Source organism: Pygocentrus nattereri, chromosome 3 (assembly GCF_015220715.1).
Source record: "Pygocentrus nattereri isolate fPygNat1 chromosome 3, fPygNat1.pri, whole genome shotgun sequence".
In the NCBI taxonomy this organism is placed as follows: Eukaryota; Metazoa; Chordata; class Actinopteri; order Characiformes; family Serrasalmidae; genus Pygocentrus; species Pygocentrus nattereri.
Window position 1 is genome coordinate 49,809,669 of NC_051213.1, and position 20,729 is coordinate 49,830,397.

Sequence of the window (20,729 nt, forward strand, 5' to 3'; positions counted from 1 at the left end):
GGTGAAATGATTTCAGGGCTTTTTGAACACTTCCAGTATGTTTTAACACTAACACAGTGATCATACGTGGGATATAATGGAGCATGTTCACCCTCCTCAATGTGTGACCTTGTGATGGTGAGATGTTCTCAGTAGCAGAGCGCGGAGGCACTGAGGGATTAGAGTCAATCGATGGTGGATTTCTCTGCACTCATTCCCACCAGCGCAATCACCATCACGCTCCACATCCTGATAAAGCAGGACAGCCTCAGAGTTCATCAGCGCTGAAGACTCTCGCTCACCATCAAGCTCACTCTTCTGACTCTCTCTGGAGTATTTTGTGTGGAAAGTAGATGAAGGCTGGTCCCTTAAACACCCCCCCCACTTTACTGCATGTAGGTCAGCTGAGACGTGTCTGGTATTTGCCTGTTTAGTTATAGCCATAGATATTCATCCCTAGATCCCGCGTTGTCTGTTGTTCTCTATGGGAGGCGATACGTCTGCGCGTCCACCACATTGGAGCGGACCAGATCCGCTTGTATTGAGAGGCGATGAGCCTCAGGATTAAATCGGCCTTCATTATTACTCAACCGATTTTCACCTAATCTGCTGTTATAATCCTCAGACTCAGATTAATCCAGACTGCACTGCTGCTCTCGGCGGCTTTCCTTACCTTAATAACTGACCGTGATAATTAGCGTCCAGACCAGCAGGAAAGTGCTCAGTCAGTACCGGACGTTAAAAACCGAATTTAGAGCCAAACACAAACACAAACATCAGCAAATCCATCAGGGAGTGAATCACTTCTGATCTTAATACAGATAAACATAAAATAAACCCCCCAAACACAGTAAGAAGGACCCGTTCCACCTTAAATGGCGCAGCGGTCACTTTCGGGTGCCTGAAGCTGCACCATTTAAGGTGAAGCGAGAAAATTCAAACAAGAAGCTGGGAAATAAGAAGCCAGCTTGAGCTCAGTGTAAGAAGGTTAATCTATTCTGAACATCTACACAGATTACTACATTTAACCATCACTGTAAATAAATAACTAGCACATAAAGTTAAGACCCCCTGAATAGACCATTAAAAGAAATAAGCTTCATATAAAACCAGAGGAGAAACAATCCCACCAACAGGTTCTCTGGGCCTCACTGACCACACGGCCATATCTACACATAAACATCACACAGGCATGAGTGGGGGTCACTGCGTTCCCTCCGTTATATAATCCTATCCCGCTTTCTGAGAGCGATATTCCTGAAATAGTGGAATTGTGGACAGTATCTTTCTGAAGCTGCCGCTCTGTAATGACACTGAATGCAGTCCAGCAGCGACGTTGACCTCCCCAAAATGGCTGCCCCATTTACGTGCCATTGTGGTGGAACTGTGGCTTTAAGGCTTGCAGGCTTTAGTGGCGCAGTGTGTTCGCCTCGGGTTGGTTGATATAAATGGGTAGTGAAGAATTAGGAGACGCAGCAGTTAATTAAAGAGCCTTCAGGCAGTGAATGAGCTCTTATTGAGCGTTTCCTGCAGTGGCGGCTGAATTACTGACCCTCGCTCAAAGCTGCTCCGCTGATTGATTTAACTTCTGGCTCCAGTGTTTTCTTTTGGCGTGTGGCTCTTTCTCCATTTCTTGACTATAAATATGTAAATCCCGTTTTGAAAAGCTAGTGATTGATTATGCGCCGACACAGGGCAGGCTTTGAGCGTTTCTCGCTGACCGCTGAGCGCAGTGAGCTCGTTTGTGAGAGCTCAGCATTCTGCACACGTTACTGGGGCTCCAGGCTGGGAGACGTAAAGATGCATCATGTTTATTGTGATAAATTCTCCAACTAAAAAACCTTAATATGTCCATTAACATCTCCTAGTATCATATATGCTAGAAAACAAAAGCTTAATCCAAACATATTTTACAGTCACTGGTGTTGTAGGAATGTGGTGTAACACCAGTGACGGTGACTCGAGTGATGGTGACTCCAGTGACGGTCTGGTTAAAACTGAGGACTCTGTCCTGGTGACGTGACGTTTATGGTGATGTGATGTTTATGGTGACGTGACGTTTGTCGTGACGTGACGTTTGTCGTGACGTGACGTTTGTGGTGACGTGATGTTTGTGGTGACGTTTGTGGTGACGTGACGTTTGTGGTGACGTGACGTTTGTGGTGACGTGACGTTTGTGGTGACGTGTCATTTGTGGTGACGTGTCGTTTGTGGTGTTTTGACGTTTGTGGTGACGTGACGTTTGTGGTGTTTTGACGTTTGTGGTGACGTGTCGTTTGTGGTGACGTGTCGTTTGTGGTGACGTGACGTTTGTGGTGTTTTGACGTTTGTGGTGACGTGTCGTTTGTGGTGATGTGTCGTTTGTGGTGACGTGACGTTTGTGGTGACGTGTCGTTTGTGGTGACGTTTGTTGTGATGTGACCTTTGTGGTCACATGACGTTTGTGGTGACGTGACGTTTGTGGTGTTTTGACGTTTGTGGTGATGTGTCGTTTGTGGTGACGTGACGTTTGTGGTGTTTTGACGTTTGTGGTGACGTGACGTTTGTGGTGACGTGACGTTTGTGGTGACGTGACGTTTGTGGTGACGTTTGTGGTGTTTTGACGTTTGTGGTGACGTGTCGTTTGTGGTGTTTTGACGTTTGTAGTGACGTGACGTTTGTGGTGACGTGTCGTTTGTGGTGTTTTGACGTTTGTGGTGACGTGACGTTTGTGGTGACGTGACGTTTGTGGTGTTTTGACGTTTGTGGTGTTTTGACGTTTGTGGTGACGTGACGTTTGTGGTGACGTTTGTGGTGTTTTGACGTTTGTGGTGACGTTTGTGGTGTTTTGACGTTTGTGGTGACGTGTCGTTTGTGGTGTTTTGACGTTTGTAGTGACGTGACGTTTGTGGTGACGTGACGTTTGTGGTGACGTGACGTTTGTGGTGACGTGTCGTTTGTGGTGACGTTTGTTGTGATGTGACCTTTGTGGTCACATGACGTTTGTGGTCACGCAACGTATGTGGTGTTTTGACGTTTGTGGTGATGTGTCGTTTGTGGTGACGTGACGTTTGTGGTGTTTTGACGTTTGTGGTGACGTGTCGTTTGTGGTGACGTGTCGTTTGTGGTGACGTGACGTTTGTGGTGACGTGACGTTTGTGGTGACGTGACGTTTGTGGTGTTTTGACGTTTGTGGTGACGTGACGTTTGTGGTGACGTGTCGTTTGTGGTGACGTGTCGTTTGTGGTGACGTGTCGTTTGTGCAGTGTCACTCTTACTGTGGCTTTTTTTTGTCCATATGCTGGATTTCAGGCTTTGAGTCTTCATGATATACAGAATCTGAGTTTCTCCAGGAACAGAGGGATGGAGGTGCTGCTGCAGATCAGTGTGGAGGCACATGGTGTTGCTGTGTAAAGAAGTGAACGGTTGAAGGAGGAATACAGCTTCTTCTCGCACCACAAACAGAGCGCAGAGTTTCTGCACTCCTCAGATTTACGGCCTCCACTGAGAGCCCATCCGTCACTGCTAACGTCCAAAACCTGTGTGTTTATGGCACAGAGGAGCTCCAGCGTGGCGAGATTTACTGAGGAGCGGCTGCGCGCTGAGCCGTAACCAGGATCAGGATTTCACTGAGGTCCATTTTTTAGGAAACTGATCTCCTTCACAAATATGTGAAATTTATCATCAATGCTTCCTTTACATGATACTCTGCCATCAGCAGGCAGTTAATGCTGAACTCTCCCATGCTGGGTGTGAGATGGAGTGTGTGAGCAGTATGTCTGGAGTGTGTTCAGTGTGTGAGGAGTGTGTTCAGTGTGTGAGGAGTGTGTGAGCAGTATGTCTGGAGTGTGTTCAGTGTGTGAGGAGTGTTCCGAGTGGGTTTTAACAGTCTGTGGTGTTCCAGTGGAGGGGAGTTGTCTCCTCTGAGTCTGAGTCTTATTATCCTCACAGATCATTGTTTTGTATTGCCTTTTTCATCTGATGACAAACTGATGTAATAAAGTCGTTTCTCCTCTCAGAGACTCCCAGAGACTTTTTTGCATCTCCTGTTTGAAAAAAAAAGCCTCAAACTGCATCTGCTAAATCTAAACTTTCCCTGGTTTGTTTATTTATTTGTTTGTTAAGTCCTGCCAGTCACAGCTGCCACTCTCTTCCTTTTAAATTATTAAGTAATCATTTTCCTGTCGGGCCTCGATCTTCTTTCTCGCCTAAAGATCCGTGGCTGCCGTCTCTCTGTCAGTCTCCTCTCCTTGAATTAACAGTGACCGTGCTGATTTTCTCTGATTCTGGTCACTCAGCGGCGGAGCAGTTCGTGTGTACAGCCCCGGCGGTGGCAGACATTGTGGTCCTGGTCGACGGCTCCTGGAGTATCGGAAGGTTAAACTTCCGTCTGGTGCGCACCTTCCTGGAAAACCTGGTCAATGCCTTTGATGTTGGGATTGATAAAGTCCGTATAGGTGCGAATGTTTATCCTACTGTCTCTGAACTGCCTCAACTCAGTTACTCAGTGTTCTGATATCTGAGGGTGATTAATGACCACAGTGGACGAGTCTGAGGCTGTTTTTACTGTTTCAATATGTTAGTTTAACCAGGTTACTTTAACAGTGTTAATGTAAGTGTTAGTGTAACTTTGACAGTGTTAGTGTGACAGTGTTAGTGTAACAGTGTTAGTGTGACAGCGTTAGTTTGACAGTGTCAGTGTGACAGTGTTAGTGTGGCAGTGTTAGTGTAACAGTGTCAGTTTGACAGTGTTAGTGTAACGGTGTCAGTTTGACAGTGTTAGTGTAACGGTGTCAGTTTGACAGTGTTAGTGTGACAGTGTTAGTGTAACGGTGTCAGTTTGACAGTGTTAGTGTAACAGTGTTAGTGTGACAATGTTAGTTTGACAGTGTTAGTGTAACGGTGTCAGTTTGACAGTGTTAGTGTAACTTTGACAGTGTTAGTGTAACAGTGTCAGTTTGACAGTGTTACTGTAACAGCATTAGTGTGACAGTGTTAGTGTGACAGTGTTAGTGTGACAGTGTTAGTGTAAGAGTGTCAGTGTGACAGTGTTAGTGTGACAATGTTAGTTTGACAGTGTTAGTGTAACGGTGTCAGTTTGACAGTGTTAGTGTAACTTTGACAGTGTTAGTGTAACAGTGTCAGTTTGACAGTGTTACTGTAACAGCATTAGTTTGACAGTGTTAGTGTGACAGTGTTAGTGTAGCAGTGTTAGTGTAAGAGTGTCAGTGTGACAGTGTTAGTGTGACAATGTTAGTTTGACAGTGTTAGTGTAACGGTGTCAGTTTGACAGTGTTAGTGTAACTTTGACAGTGTTAGTGTAACAGTGTCAGTTTGACAGTGTTACTGTAACAGCATTAGTTTGACAGTGTTAGTGTGACAGTGTTAGTGTAGCAGTGTTAGTGTAAGAGTGTCAGTTTGACAGTGTTACTGTAACAGCATTAGTTTGACAGTGTTAGTGTGACAGTGTTAGTGTGACAGTGTTAGTGTGACAGTGTTAGTGTGACAGTGTTAGTTTGGCAGTGTTCATGTAACAGTGTCAGTGTGACAGTGTCAGTGTGACAGTGTCAGTGTGACAGTGTCAGTGTAGCAGTGTTAGTGTAGCAGTGTTAGTGTAGCAGTGTCAGTTTGACAGTGTTAGTGTGACAGTGTTAGTGTGACAGTGTTAGTGTGACAGTGTTAGTGTGACAGTGTCAGTTTGACAGTGTCAGTGTCACAGTGTCAGTGTCACAGTGTTAGTGTGACAGTGTTAGTGTGACAGTGTTAGTGTGACAGTGTTAGTGTGACAGTGTCAGTGTGGCAGTGTTAGTGTAGCAGTGTTAGTGTAGCAGTGTTAGTGTAGCAGTGTCAGTTTGACAGTGTCAGTTTGACAGTGTCAGTTTGACAGTGTCAGTTTGACAGTGTCAGTGTAGCAGTGTCAGTTTGACAGTGTCAGTTTGACAGTGTCAGTTTGACAGTGTCAGTGTAGCAGTGTCAGTGTAGCAGTGTCAGTGTAGCAGTGTCAGTGTAGCAGTGTCAGTGTAGCAGTGTCAGTTCGACAGTGTCAGTGTGACAGTGTCAGTGTAGCAGTGTCAGTGTGTCAGTGTGACTGTGTCAGTGTGACAGTGTCAGTGTGACAGTGTCAGTGTGACAGTGTCAGTGTAGCAGTGTCAGTTCGACAGTGTCAGTGTGACAGTGTCAGTGTGACAGTGTCAGTGTGACAGTGTCAGTGTGACAGTGTCAGTGTGACAGTGTCAGTGTGACAGTGTCAGTGTGACAGTGTTAGTGTAGCAGTGTCAGTTCGACAGTGTCAGTGTGACAGTGTTAGTGTAGCAGTGTCAGTTCGACAGTGTCAGTGTGACAGTGTCAGTGTAGCAGTGTCAGTGTGTCAGTGTGACTGTGTCAGTGTGACAGTGTCAGTGTGACAGTGTCAGTGTGACAGTGTCAGTGTAGCAGTGTCAGTGTAGCAGTGTCAGTTCGACAGTGTCAGTGTGACAGTGTCAGTGTGACAGTGTCAGTGTGACAGTGTCAGTGTGACAGTGTTAGTGTGACAGTGTTAGTGTAGCAGTGTCAGTGTGACAGTGTCAGTGTGACAGTGTTAGTGTAGCAGTGTCAGTGTAGCAGTGTCAGTGTAGCAGTGTCAGTGTAGCAGTGTCAGTTCGACAGTGTCAGTGTGACAGTGTTAGTGTGACAGTGTTAGTGTAGCAGTGTCAGTGTGACAGTGTCAGTGTGACAGTGTTAGTGTAGCAGTGTCAGTGTAGCAGTGTCAGTGTAGCAGTGTCAGTGTAGCAGTGTCAGTTCGACAGTGTCAGTGTGACAGTGTCAGTGTAGCAGTGTCAGTGTGTCAGTGTGACTGTGTCAGTGTGACAGTGTCAGTGTGACAGTGTCAGTGTGACAGTGTCAGTGTAGCAGTGTCAGTGTAGCAGTGTCAGTTCGACAGTGTCAGTGTGACAGTGTCAGTGTGACAGTGTCAGTGTGACAGTGTCAGTGTGACAGTGTCAGTGTGACAGTGTCAGTGTAGCAGTGTCAGTGTGACAGTGTCAGTGTGACAGTGTTAGTGTAGCAGTGTCAGTTCGACAGTGTCAGTGTGACAGTGTTAGTGTAGCAGTGTCAGTTCGACAGTGTCAGTGTGACAGTGTCAGTGTGACAGTGTCAGTGTAGCAGTGTCAGTGTAGCAGTGTCAGTGTGACAGTGTCAGTGTGACAGTGTTAGTGTAGCAGTGTCAGTGTGACAGTGTCAGTGTGACAGTGTTAGTGTAGCAGTGTCAGTTCGACAGTGTCAGTGTGACAGTGTCAGTGTGACAGTGTCAGTGTAGCAGTGTCAGTGTAGCAGTGTCAGTGTGACAGTGTCAGTGTGACAGTGTTAGTGTAGCAGTGTCAGTTTGACAGTTTTAGTTGACAGTGTTTGTTTCTAATGCTCAGGATTGGCTCAATACAGTGGAGATCCCAGGATTGAGTGGCATCTGAACACCTTCACCACTATAGACGCCGTGATTGATGCCGTCAAGAACCTGCCATATAAAGGAGGAAACACGCTCACAGGTAGAACAGCGTCCTGTTTCTGTTCTGTCCTCTTAGAACAAAACCTGGCTGATGTTTGTAGAATAAAAGCAGATGGAAAAGAGCCTTTGTCTTGCTTATCTGTCAGTCGGTGAGGAGACTGTGAGTTCATCCTGGGACTTCTGTAGATACTTCTGCAAAATGGAAAATGTTTTTTATCACTGTGTGTGTGTGTGTGTGTGTGTGTGTGTGTGTGTGTGTAGGTCTGGCCCTTACATACATTCTGAAGAACAGCTTCAAACCAGAATCTGGGTCTCGAAGCAACGTTCCCAAAATCGGAATCCTTATCACTGATGGAAAATCCCAGGATGCGGTTGATGTTCCTGCACAGAGCCTGAGGGATGCTGGGGTGGAACTGTTTGCCGTCGGTATGATTTCCCATGCTTCCTGTTGAATTTCCATTATTTTGTTTTTATTTCTTTTTATTTCTTGTGATTTTTCCATGATTTCGAGTTCTTCTGCATGTATTCCAAGCGAAAGTTAAGTAAGCATGTTCGAGACCGGCATGTAGATGAGAGGGTTTAAACACACAGTCCACTACAGTCCACTACAGTCCACTACAGTCCTCCGTACCGCTGGGTGAAGCGAGGTTCATCCTGTCCACTGAAAGTGTTTTTCCTCCAGACAGAGGAACAGTAGGGTCATTAATCTGAGCCCAGAACTGTCTGCCCTTAACTTCAGGGTCTGTTTACCATCACTCAGTGGAACCTGTGAAAGTAGGCGGTAACCGGTAACAAGCTCAGGTACTCACTCAGGTACTGCACAGGTCACATGATCAGGGATTAGTAACCTCACTGTGTCACACTGTCCAGTGGAACAACACTGTAAGAGTAGCAGCTGAACTCTGTGCGCGTGTGTGCGCGTGTGTGCGCGTGTGTGTGTGTAGGGGTGAAGAACGCTGATGAAAACGAGTTGAAGGTCATTGCCTCTGAACCTGATCACACACACGTCTATAACGTGGCTGATTTCAGCATCATGAACACAATCGTGGAAGGTCTGACTCGAACTGTGTGTGATGGAGTAGAGCAGCAAGACAAAGAGATCAGAAGTGAGTATAATATCATAAAACTGACTCTGATTATTAAACTGTCTCTGATTATTAAACTGTCTCTGATTATAAAACGGACTCTGATTATAACACTGACTCTGATTATAACACTGACTCTGATTTTAAAACTGACTCTGATTATAAACGGACTCTGATTATAAACGGACTCTGATTATAAACGGACTCTGATTATAACACTGACTCTGATTATAACATTGACTCTGATTATAACATTGACTCTGATTATAAAACTGACTCTGATTTTAAAACTGACTCTGATTTTAAAACTGACTCTGATTATAAATGAACTCTGATTATAAAACTGACTGATTATAAACTGGTCAGTCTCAGTGCTGTGAGTCTCTGACTGTTCCTCTCTGAGTAGATCTGGTTCCTGAGGAGTCAGAGGGTGCTCCTGAGAACCTGCAGACGTCTGAGGTAACAGCCCGAAGTTTCCGTGTGTCCTGGACCGCCGCTCCGGGCAGGGTGGAGAAATACCGCGTGATTTATTATCCATCCAAAGGAGGCCGACCAGAGGAGGTGACCACCTGATTCCTCTCAGCACTTTCTCAGGAACTTCAAGCTTCACTCATGTTTACGTCTGATAAACCACTCTTCTTACGTCTTCTTTAATTATGTCTGACTCGTACTTCACTGAAGGAAGTGGAGAAACTGTGGAAAGAGCAGATTCTAAACCACGTTTGTGTCTGTAGGTAGAAGAGGAGATACTTTACATGAGAGAGGAAAATATAATGAGCCATTTTCTTTATCAGAAATCTTCACCTTCTGTGAGCTGCAACTATAACCTTCTACTTCTGAGAGCAGATTCATATTCAGAGTCTCTCTGCACTTACACTGAACCTACCTATCAATCCATCCATCCATCCATCCATCCATCCATCCATCCATCCATCCATCCATCCATCCATCCATCCATCCATCTATCTACCTGTTAACTGTGGTCCTACTCTTGCCGAAAGTGGTGTACCCAAAGTACAGGGGGCGCTGTTCCCACATACTCTGGGCTACAGTTATGATCTTGGTGTCATTTGAAAGGAAACCCTCAAAGCTTTTCAGAATAACTCTCTGAATTTCTGACTCAGAGTAACAGAGATTAGTACAGAGAAGTTCATTTCCTCTTGAGTCATAGATCTCTAAACTGATCTCTGACTCTTGCCATGTTATCAGACCATTTCAATTTTGAGACACTTGTGAAGTCCAAGAGATAATTAAGGGGTGCTGGACCTCCCAGAACACCCTAATCCATTGCTTAGACCCCTTGAATGTCTTATTAATGACTTGTTATGAAGTGATGCATCCACGGTCCTAGCCCGGAAAAGGATGGCACGGCCACTCCAGGTAAGGGGAGAGGGCCTGCCCCAGGTGGGGGAGTTTAAGTGTCTCGGGGTCTTGTTCGCAGGTGATAGAAAGAGAGGTGGTGAGATTGGCCGAAGGGTTGGACAGGCGGCAGCAGTCGTGTGGTCACTACTGGACTGTAGTGGTGAAGAGGGAGCTGAGCCATAAGCCAAAGCTCTCTGTTTACATCCTGACCCTCACCTGTGGTCATGAGCTTTGGGTAATGACCGAAAGAATGAGACCACAAATACAGGCAGCAGAAGCTCAGACATCCGGAAGGAGCTCAGAGTAGAGGAGTGAGAGAAGCCAGTTAAGGTGGTTCTGGATGTTTTCCCACTGGGGGTTTACCTGGCACTGCCTACTGGGATGGGACCCTGGGGTCACCCTGGAGGGATTACATCTAAGTTGGCCTGGGAGCGGCTGAATTCGTTAGGTCAAAAAATAGACACTCAAATACAGATTCAGGGAAAGCGCATTTTTAATCCTACTTCACAATTTGCAGCTTCTTCTTTAGTCTTTAGAGTTCTTAACTTATTAGACCTGCAGCGCTGCTCTACCTCAGGGTGGCGCAGTCGCAGACTGGTTCACCCAGTTGGTCCTTCATAGTCTAGAAACTGCAACTCTGCCCAGATTCCTTAGAAAAAAAAGTTACAGAGAGCTGCAGCAGATCTGTAAACCTGAAAACTTGCCTAGTTTCCCAAGAGTTTGGAGGGAAGAGTGACTGTTCCTCATTTCTCAAAGGATTTGAAAAAGGATTGATAAACCAAACATTTTGCTGAAGCATTAGCGCCGCTATGAGTGAGTAAGTTAGCAGTTCTCCAACGCTGGAGCAGCCAGTCCACATGGGACCCCCTCTACCAAGTACCAAGACTATTTCGCCCACTGGAGAGCAGTGAGCCTTTGAAGGAAAGGACCACAGATTTGCTAGGCGCTGGCTGATTTGGTGCTTATGTTGCAAATGAGATGATCGTAACTGCTGTGAATAACATTCCACAAAATGGTTTGCAGGAATCAAATCCTGAGATTCCCAGCTTTTCAATGGGGTATTGCTTCGATTACTGGATGATTTGATGCAGAATTGACGGAAGTGTGCCGTTAATGGGACTGTGGTGTAGAAAAGGTTAAACAAGTTCAGACCATCTTGTTCTGCACCCTGTTTCTCTCTGATGAGTCACTGTGATCAAATGAAACATCTGTCTAGGTCAGTGAAGTGAAGGCTTCAGGCTCGGCGTTTAGTCTGGTCTTTTCAGGAGTCGTTAGCAGCTGTTTAGGAAATGGCCAAAAACAGACCTGACCTGTCTGAGAGCACCTGTTTAAAGTGCAGTAGTGCTGATTTCTGCTCAGGGTCTTCTTCACACTCTGCTCTTCATGTACCAGCTCTGTTTTCATGCTTCGTTAAAGACTCTGCTCTAATTAGGGTCAGACGAACGAGTCCTGAAGACCGTCTGTCCTGCAGTTTAGTGCCCTCTCAGCTCATATGTCTCATCAGATATTTATCAAAGCTTTAACAAGGCAAACCTTTAAGAGACCGTGTGGGGGTCATTACTGAAAAAAGTAGTGTATTACACAAAAAAGTAATGCATAACTATAAGATAAACAGAGGCAGAGTCGCTGGAGAGAACACTAATGATGGGGCAGGACCAGAAGAAAATGAATAATGTTCAGACGCTTGTTAACACAAATAGCTAATCAGCCAATCACACGGCCGCAGCTCACTGCATTCAGGCATGTAGAGGTGGTCAAGACGACCTGCTGAAGTGCAGACCGAGCATCAGAACGGGGAAGAAAGGGGATTTAAGGGGCTTTGAACGTGGCGTGGTTGTTGGTGCCAGACGGGCTGGTCTGAGTATTTCAGAAACTGCTGATCTGCTGGGATTTTCACACACAACCATCTCTAGGGTTTACAGAGAACAGTCAGAAAAAGAGGAAACATCCAGTGAGCGGTCAGTTGTGTGGACAAAAATGCCTTGTTGATGTGAGAGGTCAGAGGAGAACGGGCAGACTGGTTCCAGATGATAGAAAGGCAACAGGAACTGAAATAACCAACCAGAATCTCTGAGGAACGTTTCCAACACCTTGTTGAAAGTCTGGCACGAAGAATTAAGACAGTTCTGAAGGCAAAAGGGGGTCCAACCTTTTAGTAGCAACCTGCAGATTTGATCCCTCAGGGATTTTTGGATAATCAAACATGTTCGCAAATGTGCTTCTCCGTTTGATGTTGAATTAATTTCATTTAATATCAGTTGTTAAAATCAGCTGAAGTCCTTCTTTCTCATGGTTAACTGAGTATTTATTCATTCTAACAGGTATCAAAAAGCACTGAGATGAGTTTATAAATGTGTATATTTAACTACGTGTGTGTGTGTGTGTGTGTGTGTGTAGGTGGTGGTGGACGGTTCAGAGACTTCGGCCGTTGTGGAAAATCTAAGCTCTCTGACTGAGTATGAGATCGCTGTGTTTGCTGTTTACTCAGCCTCCGCCAGCGAGGGGCTCCGGGGCAGTGAGACCACCTGTGAGTCACATTCTCTCTCTCTCTCTCTCTCTCTCTCTCACTCACTCACTCACTCACTCACTCACTCACTCACTCACTCACTCACTCACTCACTCACTCACTCACTCACTCACTCACTCACTCACTCACTCACTCACTCACTCACTCACTCACACACACTCAAACACACACGCAGTCCTTTATAATTCATCTTCACATGCATACGAGGGTCATTCTACAGAAACGTCCACTTTCCTGTCTCTCCATAGGAGTCACTGGTGTGACTGACCGTCATCTGTGTTCCTCATAATGAAGGAAACACCAGAGACGTTTTTAATGATCAATGCATTTCACAGAACATCAAACCACATGGGATCCATCAGGGAACGTCCACTAAAATATGGAATTTAATCCATATATTTTCTATTTTTCCACAGTGACCTCAGAATAAAGTCGGTCACACCAGTGATGTCAGCTAGAAGCTTCATATGAGATCATGAGCTGAATGAGAAGATCTCTGAGAACTGAGAGACACAGTGGACTCACCATGAGCTTTTCTCCATAGATCCTCAGAAAACAGGTCAAAGGAGGTCGAGTGACGTCATCGGCGTGACTTTTATTTCAGAATAAGAGACGCAGTAACACCAGTGACTCGACTCCTGGGGACTTTTATTATATATTTTATAACATTTATTTGGCTTTTGTTTTCTTTATGCCATTTAAATCAGTCATGTAGAGATTATTGCAGTTAAAATAGCAGAAAAATGTGTTTTTACCTCAAAACGTGGCCTCAGCCTTCACACACGACTGTGAGGACGAGCTCTTCTGTGGTGCTTGGATTCTATACGATTGATTTATAAACCAATATTGATAAACTGAGGCTCAAGAAGGTGAAATAGTTCAAATAACTTATGATTTGATTTTAAAATGTAAATACGCTGTAACCCTAATAGGTTTTTCAAGTGTAATATATCTGTAAACGCTAGGGACAGAAAAATGGCCGTTTCTGTAGAATGACCCATACGCACTCAGAACTCAACCACTGATTCTTCTTCTAATAAAATAATAATAATAATAATAATAATAGAAATAATAATAATAATAATAATATACGACAGTAATAATGATTATGTGAAAAGTAACAAGGCAAAAAATGAATGAATCTCTGTCGTAATGCATTGATCTGGACTATATTCATAGAGAAATGTTAGAATAAATTATAATTCGTTATAATGATATAATGAATAAATACATGTATATTTATAAGGGCTGTATAAGAAAGTATTGAATGTTATAATGTTATATGGATACATTTTTCATTTCTGGCCCAAAGCAAAGCTTTTCAGTGTATTTTTGAAAATTCTCAAATCAGAGCAATCAAATTGAACTGAATAAGATGGTTTGAGAATATGATTCATATCAGGATCAGCATTAGTTCCTTTCAAAAAAATTTGACTCTTTAGATCCGACTGATACACTGTATGGACAAAAGTCTGACTGGCATCAGGTGCTTATTATTGTGCTTGGTGATGGACAGATAGATTTCAGAACCATTGGCCAACTGTGTTTTACACACAGAGGAATTAGACCTCCTCCTTTAACCCATCAATGCAGTGAAACACCACATACACACTAGTGAACACACACACTAGGGGGCAGTGAGCACACTTGCCCGGAGCGGCGGGGAGCCCTATCCACAGCCTCCGGGGAGCAGTTGGGGGTGAGGTGTCTTGCTCAAGGGCACATCAGTCATGGGCTGTCGGCTGAGGGGATCGAACCGGCGTCCTTCTGCTCACAGGGCTGGCTCCCTAACCTCCAGCATGCAGATGCTCGGCTATGGAAACCCTGCAACGAAGTTCCCAGCACGCGTTTTTTGCTGATGTTAAGGAGGTTTGAACTCCTTTGAACTGCAGTTACTGACCTCTGCCTTCTATGCTGTAGACTGGGGTTCAATCCCCACCTGGGTAAACACCCTACACTAAACCAATGAGAGTCCTTGGGCAAGACTCCCAACACCGCCTTGGCCTACCTGTGTAAAATGATCCAACTGTAAGTCGCTCTGGATAAGAGCGTCAGCCCAATGCCGTAAATATAAATGTAAATGATCTGCAGAGCATTGGGGACTTTTATGCTCTGTCCTCCTCCGAACCCGACGACTCGCTCTCTAACTTCACGCGGTCTGACTCTTCGTGGCCGAGTCGCTGTGGTTCCTAAAGATTTCCACTTCTCAACAATACCACTCACAGCTGGTCGTGGAGAATCTAGGAGGGAAGAAATTTCACTAACTGACTTGCTGTAATGGAACTCAGGGAGCGCTTTAAACCCATTCTTTCACTAATGTGTGTAAAGGCAGGCTACAGGACTGGGTGCTTTGACTTTATGCACCTGCGGCAATGAGACTGAATGAAACACCTGAATTCAGTGATTAAGAGGTGTGTCCCAATACTTTTGTCCATATAATGTATGTATCAGGTATCCCATGGTTTCCACACTGGTGCATCAATAGCAGCTAAAAGAGAGATGAAGAACCCTTTTAAGATAGTTGTGAGGTCACAAATTTACACTCCTGCTGTCTCAGCTAAAGTCTGTGTGTGTGTGTGTGTGTGTGTGTGTGTGTGTGTGTTTAGTGGCCCTGCCAATGGTCGGTGGTCTGGAGCTGTATGACGTTACCCATAGCTCCATGCGTGCTCGTTGGAGGGCTGCAGATGGCGCTTCTGGGTACATGGTGCTGTACGCTCCTCTGAGCAGCGAGTCCATCGACGAGACGGAGGTATGACACCATCAGGATACGTTTCTGAGGCTGCTCAGATACAGAGATGCTGCAGATGATCAGCTCGTCCTGCAGCTCTGAGATCATTAAACTCGTCTAAACGTACAACAACAGCCTCGAACTGAAGTGTGTCGTAGACTGATGATGATAAAAAACGACAGTCTTCCACCACGACAGTTCCAGATGGTTTAGAGTCGGTATTTGGCGTGAATTCAGATCCATCCAGCACAATCGGCGCAATGGGCCTCATTCACCAATCGTTCTTAAGAAGAAATTTCGGTGACACTTCCTATGAATGTCATGTTATTAGGCATCTACAGGCTCATTCATAACATGTCATAAAAATAAATTACAATGAATTGCAACTTTGAACCGCACTCACTGACTCGAGTCCACGTAGTCAACGCTCTCACACCTGTTGCGGCATATGCTGACACTCTTATTGACTCTTACTGGCTGAGTGAATCTTCCTCAGCCTCATTAATGGAGCTGTCACTCTGAAGGTAATGCAGATGTTCTACTGGATGCAGGTTAAAGTGGGCGAGACTGTGACGGACCTGGAGCTGGTGGGTTTGAGTCCTGATACAGAATATACAGTTACAGTGTATGCCATGTTCGGAGAGGAGGCCAGCGACCCTGCTACAGCGCAGGACACCACCTGTTAGTGCTCCAGTGCACCTACACCTACAACTACACCCTCACCTACACCTACCTACACTCACACTTACACCTATGCCTACATTGACACCTACACCAACGCTTACACCTACATTCATACCTGTACTTACACCTACACCAACATGTACACTCATACCTACACCCATACCTACACCAACACTTACACCTACATTCATACCTGTACTTACACCTACACCAACATGTACACTCATACCTACACCCATACCTACACCTACACTGACACCTGCACTCACACCTCCACCAACACCTCCACTCACAATCACAGCTACACCTACACTTGCACCAACACCTACACCAATGCCTACAGGAACACCTACACTCATGCCTACTCCCACACTTACAGCAACACCTATACTCACACCTATACCCACACCGACATCAACGCCTACACTAACACTCACACCTATACATACAGCAACACCTACACTCACATCTACACCCACACCTACGCTCACACCTACAGCAACACCTGCGCTCTACACCTACCTACACTCACACTTACACCTATGCCTACACTGACACGTACACCATCACTTACACCTATATTCACACCCACACCTACATCTACAGTCACATCTACACCATCACTTACACCTATACCCACATCTACACTCACATCTAAACATATACCTACGCTCACAACCTACAGCAACACCTACACTTACACACACACACACACACACACACACACACACACACACACACACACACACACACACACATATATGCATCTACACCTACCTACACTCACACTTACACCTATGCCTACACTGACACCTACACCATCACTTACACCTACATTCACATCTACACCCACACCTACACTCACATGTACGGTCACCTACACCAACTGTTTGAGAGCGTCTTTAGGCCTAATTTTGATGGGTTGTGTATGTTCAGTGTCTCTGAAGCCGCCTCGGAATCTGCGTGTCACCGAGGTTGACCACAGCTCTGTCCGGCTCAAGTGGGAGGCGCCCTCAGACAGGGTCAAAGGCTACCGTGTGATGTATGTCAAGACCAGTGGGGTCCAGAGTAATGAGGTAAGCTCTAATACAGCATCACTGTCTAAATGGTAAATTCACAGCAAAAACATTCTTAAATATTAATGTCATTGAATGAACAGGGAATTCATTTTAAGCGAATTTTGGAGGATTTCTATTGGTCAGTCATCATGAACGGTTGAAGCACAGTGTAAAGGACAGGTGCCATGCTCAGAAGATGTATAAACATAAAAATCTCTTTATCAAAATTACAGTAATGTTTTTATCATCAAGGACTCAAAGGGTAACATTCATTTTTTTGTACCCCTCACAAATGTGCTTCTGGAAAAACGGTGAAAAATTCCCATAAACACACTCCTAACACTTGTGGAAAGCCTTCCCAGAAGAGCTGAAGCTGTTATAGCTGCAAAGGGTGGGCTGACATCATATTAAACCCTATGGATTAAGAATGGGATGTCACTCAAGTTCATATGCATGTGAAGCCAGGCGACCAAATACTTTTGGCAATATAGTGTGTGTGCACAGTGCTTTTAAAGCTACGTTCACGTTACAAGCCTCGTTTCTCAAATCCGTATTTTTTACTCAGATCTGATCTCTCTGACTCGACGGTTCGCCCTCGTTTAGGTCAGCGACTCAAATCGGTCATTAATGTGATGAACCAGCTCCTGAACTGACCCTCATGAGCTCCTCCTACTCAGTGACGTCATGTGACTGAATCACTGCATCATCCGCACAAACTAACGAGCAGAACGAGCTTCGCTGAGAAGATCATTAACTCTGATCAGCTCTCAGCTTCATTATTAGAGCCAGACGGAGGAGGAAAAGGTGAGATGAGCTGCTTTTCCACCGTTTACAGGCTTTAACGTCTGTGCGGCGCTGCTGCCAGAGTAACTCTGAAGGATGGAAAAAGAGCATGAATTCCTATCTGAGCGTCACATTAAGGTCAAACGGCCACGAATCGGATACGCATCCCATCTAGGACCACATATGAAAGTGGCTCAGGTCGGATTTGAAAAGATCAGATTTGCGTCCACACAGCCCTGAAAACACCAGATCTGATTCAGATTAGGGGGAAAATCTGATTTGAGCCACTTCAGCCTGGAAATGTGAACGCAGCCTAACACTTGACTTGTATATGTTCCGTGTCAGCTGTTTGATCAGTCAGTAAACGTGAGTGAGTGTGTTAAACAGTATCTCTGTGTTGTGGACCAGGTGGAGGTGGGGCCGGTCACTAGCATTTACCTGAAGGATCTGGACTCTGTGACAGAATACACCGCGGCCGTGTTCGCTGTCTACGACCAGGGCCAGTCGGAACCTCTCAACGGAGGCTTCAGCACCAGTAAGATCAGAGTGTTCGCTTATTTCCGGTACGGTCGTCACATGGTCAGACTGAGACATATGAAAGAAATCAGAGTAAGAGCTCGCATGCACTGAGAAATCTGATTACTGAGCTCAAATCCAGCCTCTTTATCTGATTTCTTTATCAGACTTCTGGACTTATCTAAGAAATCATTTACATGAGCATTTGAGTAATCAGATACCTGCAGAAATGTGATTATGATCGGATTATCGAGTGCATGTAAACGCACTCACAGCTGTGGGCTCAGCCTGCTGTAGGGTGGTCCGGCCCTGTCGCTGCAGTAATCTGATAGCACACTGGAATGTGTGAAGTGCTCTGATGTCTTTAAAAGTCGGTGCAGCAGTAAATATGTGTGCTGTGTCAGCGAGAGGAGCGTTACTGACGGCCAAACTCCGTCCGACTGATTCTCATAAGCGGCCTGCGTTCGAGCCAACGTGGCTGTAATGGAGTCACAGAGCGAGTTTATCGCTCAGCTGGAACTGCAGAACCATGCAGACGTGTTTACAGCAGATCCACGCCGACTGTCAAACACCTTCACTCTTACACAGGAGCCACAAAGAGCTCTCGGCACAGGGCCAGACACACTCACTTTAGAGGAAAATCAGAAACTAAAATACAACCCCATTTCCAAAAAAGTTGTGACGCTGTGCAAAATGTAAATAAAAACTAAATGCAATTATGTGAAAACTATTTAAACCTTGTATTTCATTGAAAGTGGTGCAAAGACAACATAACAAATGTTGAAACTGAGAAATTTTATTGTTATTTGAAAAATATTTGCCCATTTTGAATTGATGCCAGTGACATGTTCCAAAACAGTTGGGGGAACAAAAGGCTGGTAAAGTTCTGTAATACTAAAAAAAAAAACACCTGGTGGTTGATTGGCAACAGGTCAGTAACATGACTGGGTATAAAGAGCATCTCAGAGAGGCAGAGTCTTTCAGAAGTAAAGAGGAGGAGGGGTCACCACTCTGTGAAAGACTGGACCATCAAATAGAGCAACAACTCAAGAAGAACGTTCCTCAACATAAAACAGCAAAGAGCTTCTGCTTTTCATCGTCTACGGTGCAGAATATCATTAAAGACTCAGAGACTCTGGAGAAATCTCTGTCTGTGAGGGACGAGGCTGAACACCAGTATCTGCTGGCCGTGATCTTTGGGCCCTCAGGCAGCACTGCATTAAAAACAGACATGATTCTGTAGTGGAAATCACTGCATGGGCTCAGAAACACTTCTGAAAACCACTGTCTGTGAACACAGTTCATCACTGCATCCACAAACGCTGTTAAACTCTAAAACACAAAGAAGAACCCAAATATAAACAGGATCCAGAAACGCTGCCACCTTCTCTGGGCCTGAGCTCATTTAAAATGGACTGAGGGGAAGTGGAAAAGTGTCAGTCGGTCCGACGGATCAACATCTGAAATTCTTTAGGAAATCATGGACACTGTGTCCTCCAGGCTGAAGACCACCCAGTTTGTTATCAGTGCTCAGTTCTAAAGCCAGTCTTCATGATGGTTTAGGGGGCATTAGTGCTCATGGCCTGGGTGACGTGCTCATCTGTGAAGGCGCCATTAAAGCTGAATGATATTTACATGTTTTATCAACATCTGCTGCCGTCCAGACGACGTCTTTTTCAGGGAAGGCTGTGATTATTTCAGCAAGACGATGTAAAACCACATTCTTCATGTATTACAGCAGCAAAAAAAAATATGACAAATGAGCCCCTGAAACTGATGAGCAGCTGAAATCCTGAATCAGACAAGAACAGAAGACATTTCCCTTTCAGAGCTACAGCAGCATCTCCTCAGTTCCCAAACACTGACGAGGTGATGGACACAGCGGTAAACAGACCCCGTCCCGACTTTTTTGGAACGTGTTGTTGGCATTGTACACATGTGCAGGTTCTAGAAAGAACTGTTAAACTGGTAGAGAACCCTTATGTCATATGAAGGTTCTTTATGCCTCTAAAAGGTTCTCCGGATCTTCATATCAGAAGCAAAAGGGTTCCTCTGTAGAACAGGAGTTGCAGTGGTGCTTTATAGGTCTTGGAGGAAGCCTGTGTTTGTCTTCACCCTTCTAGCGTTGGTGGTATTGCATGTTTGTGGGAGTTCCAGCTAGTGGGTGGAACCGGATATGACTAAATTGGGGGAAAACTTGGAGAAAAATCCCTCCACACAGAGTTTTAGTAACAAAAACATTTGGAACAGCTGAAAAGTGAAAGCAAAGTTTCCCAAATAAAGATTAAAGTAGTTTTTTTTATGTGGTGAATCTGACAGCATGCCTGTTCCGTGTCCACCAGAGCACGTTCCGGCCCCGCTGACCCTCAGGATCAGTGAAGTGACGGTGGAGAGTTTCCGGGTGAGCTGGGCACAGCCTGCGGACGGAGTGGTGCTCTATAAACTGGTCTGGAGCCCCTTCGGAGAGGCGGACAGTGAAGAGGTCAGACTGCAGCTCGGAGTTTGGACTGATTCTGCCTTCACACACTTTAATGGTCATAAACGCTTC

The 20,729-nt window shown here is 45.2% G+C and overlaps 1 protein-coding gene across 1 annotated transcript in view; it reads left to right on the forward strand.

Annotated features, from left to right (window-relative positions):
* The window catches only part of col14a1a (collagen, type XIV, alpha 1a), a 189,829-nt gene that overhangs the window by 61,192 nt on the left and 107,908 nt on the right, over positions 1–20,729 (forward strand). The window contains exons 6-16 of the mRNA XM_037537030.1: positions 4,257–4,415; positions 7,359–7,478; positions 7,700–7,864; positions 8,383–8,544; positions 8,930–9,084; positions 12,283–12,412; positions 15,019–15,161; positions 15,692–15,821; positions 16,761–16,900; positions 18,074–18,200; positions 20,524–20,663. Of these exons, the coding sequence (XP_037392927.1) occupies positions 4,257–4,415; positions 7,359–7,478; positions 7,700–7,864; positions 8,383–8,544; positions 8,930–9,084; positions 12,283–12,412; positions 15,019–15,161; positions 15,692–15,821; positions 16,761–16,900; positions 18,074–18,200; positions 20,524–20,663 (1,571 nt within the window). The remainder of the gene's footprint in view (positions 1–4,256; positions 4,416–7,358; positions 7,479–7,699; positions 7,865–8,382; positions 8,545–8,929; positions 9,085–12,282; positions 12,413–15,018; positions 15,162–15,691; positions 15,822–16,760; positions 16,901–18,073; positions 18,201–20,523; positions 20,664–20,729) is intronic.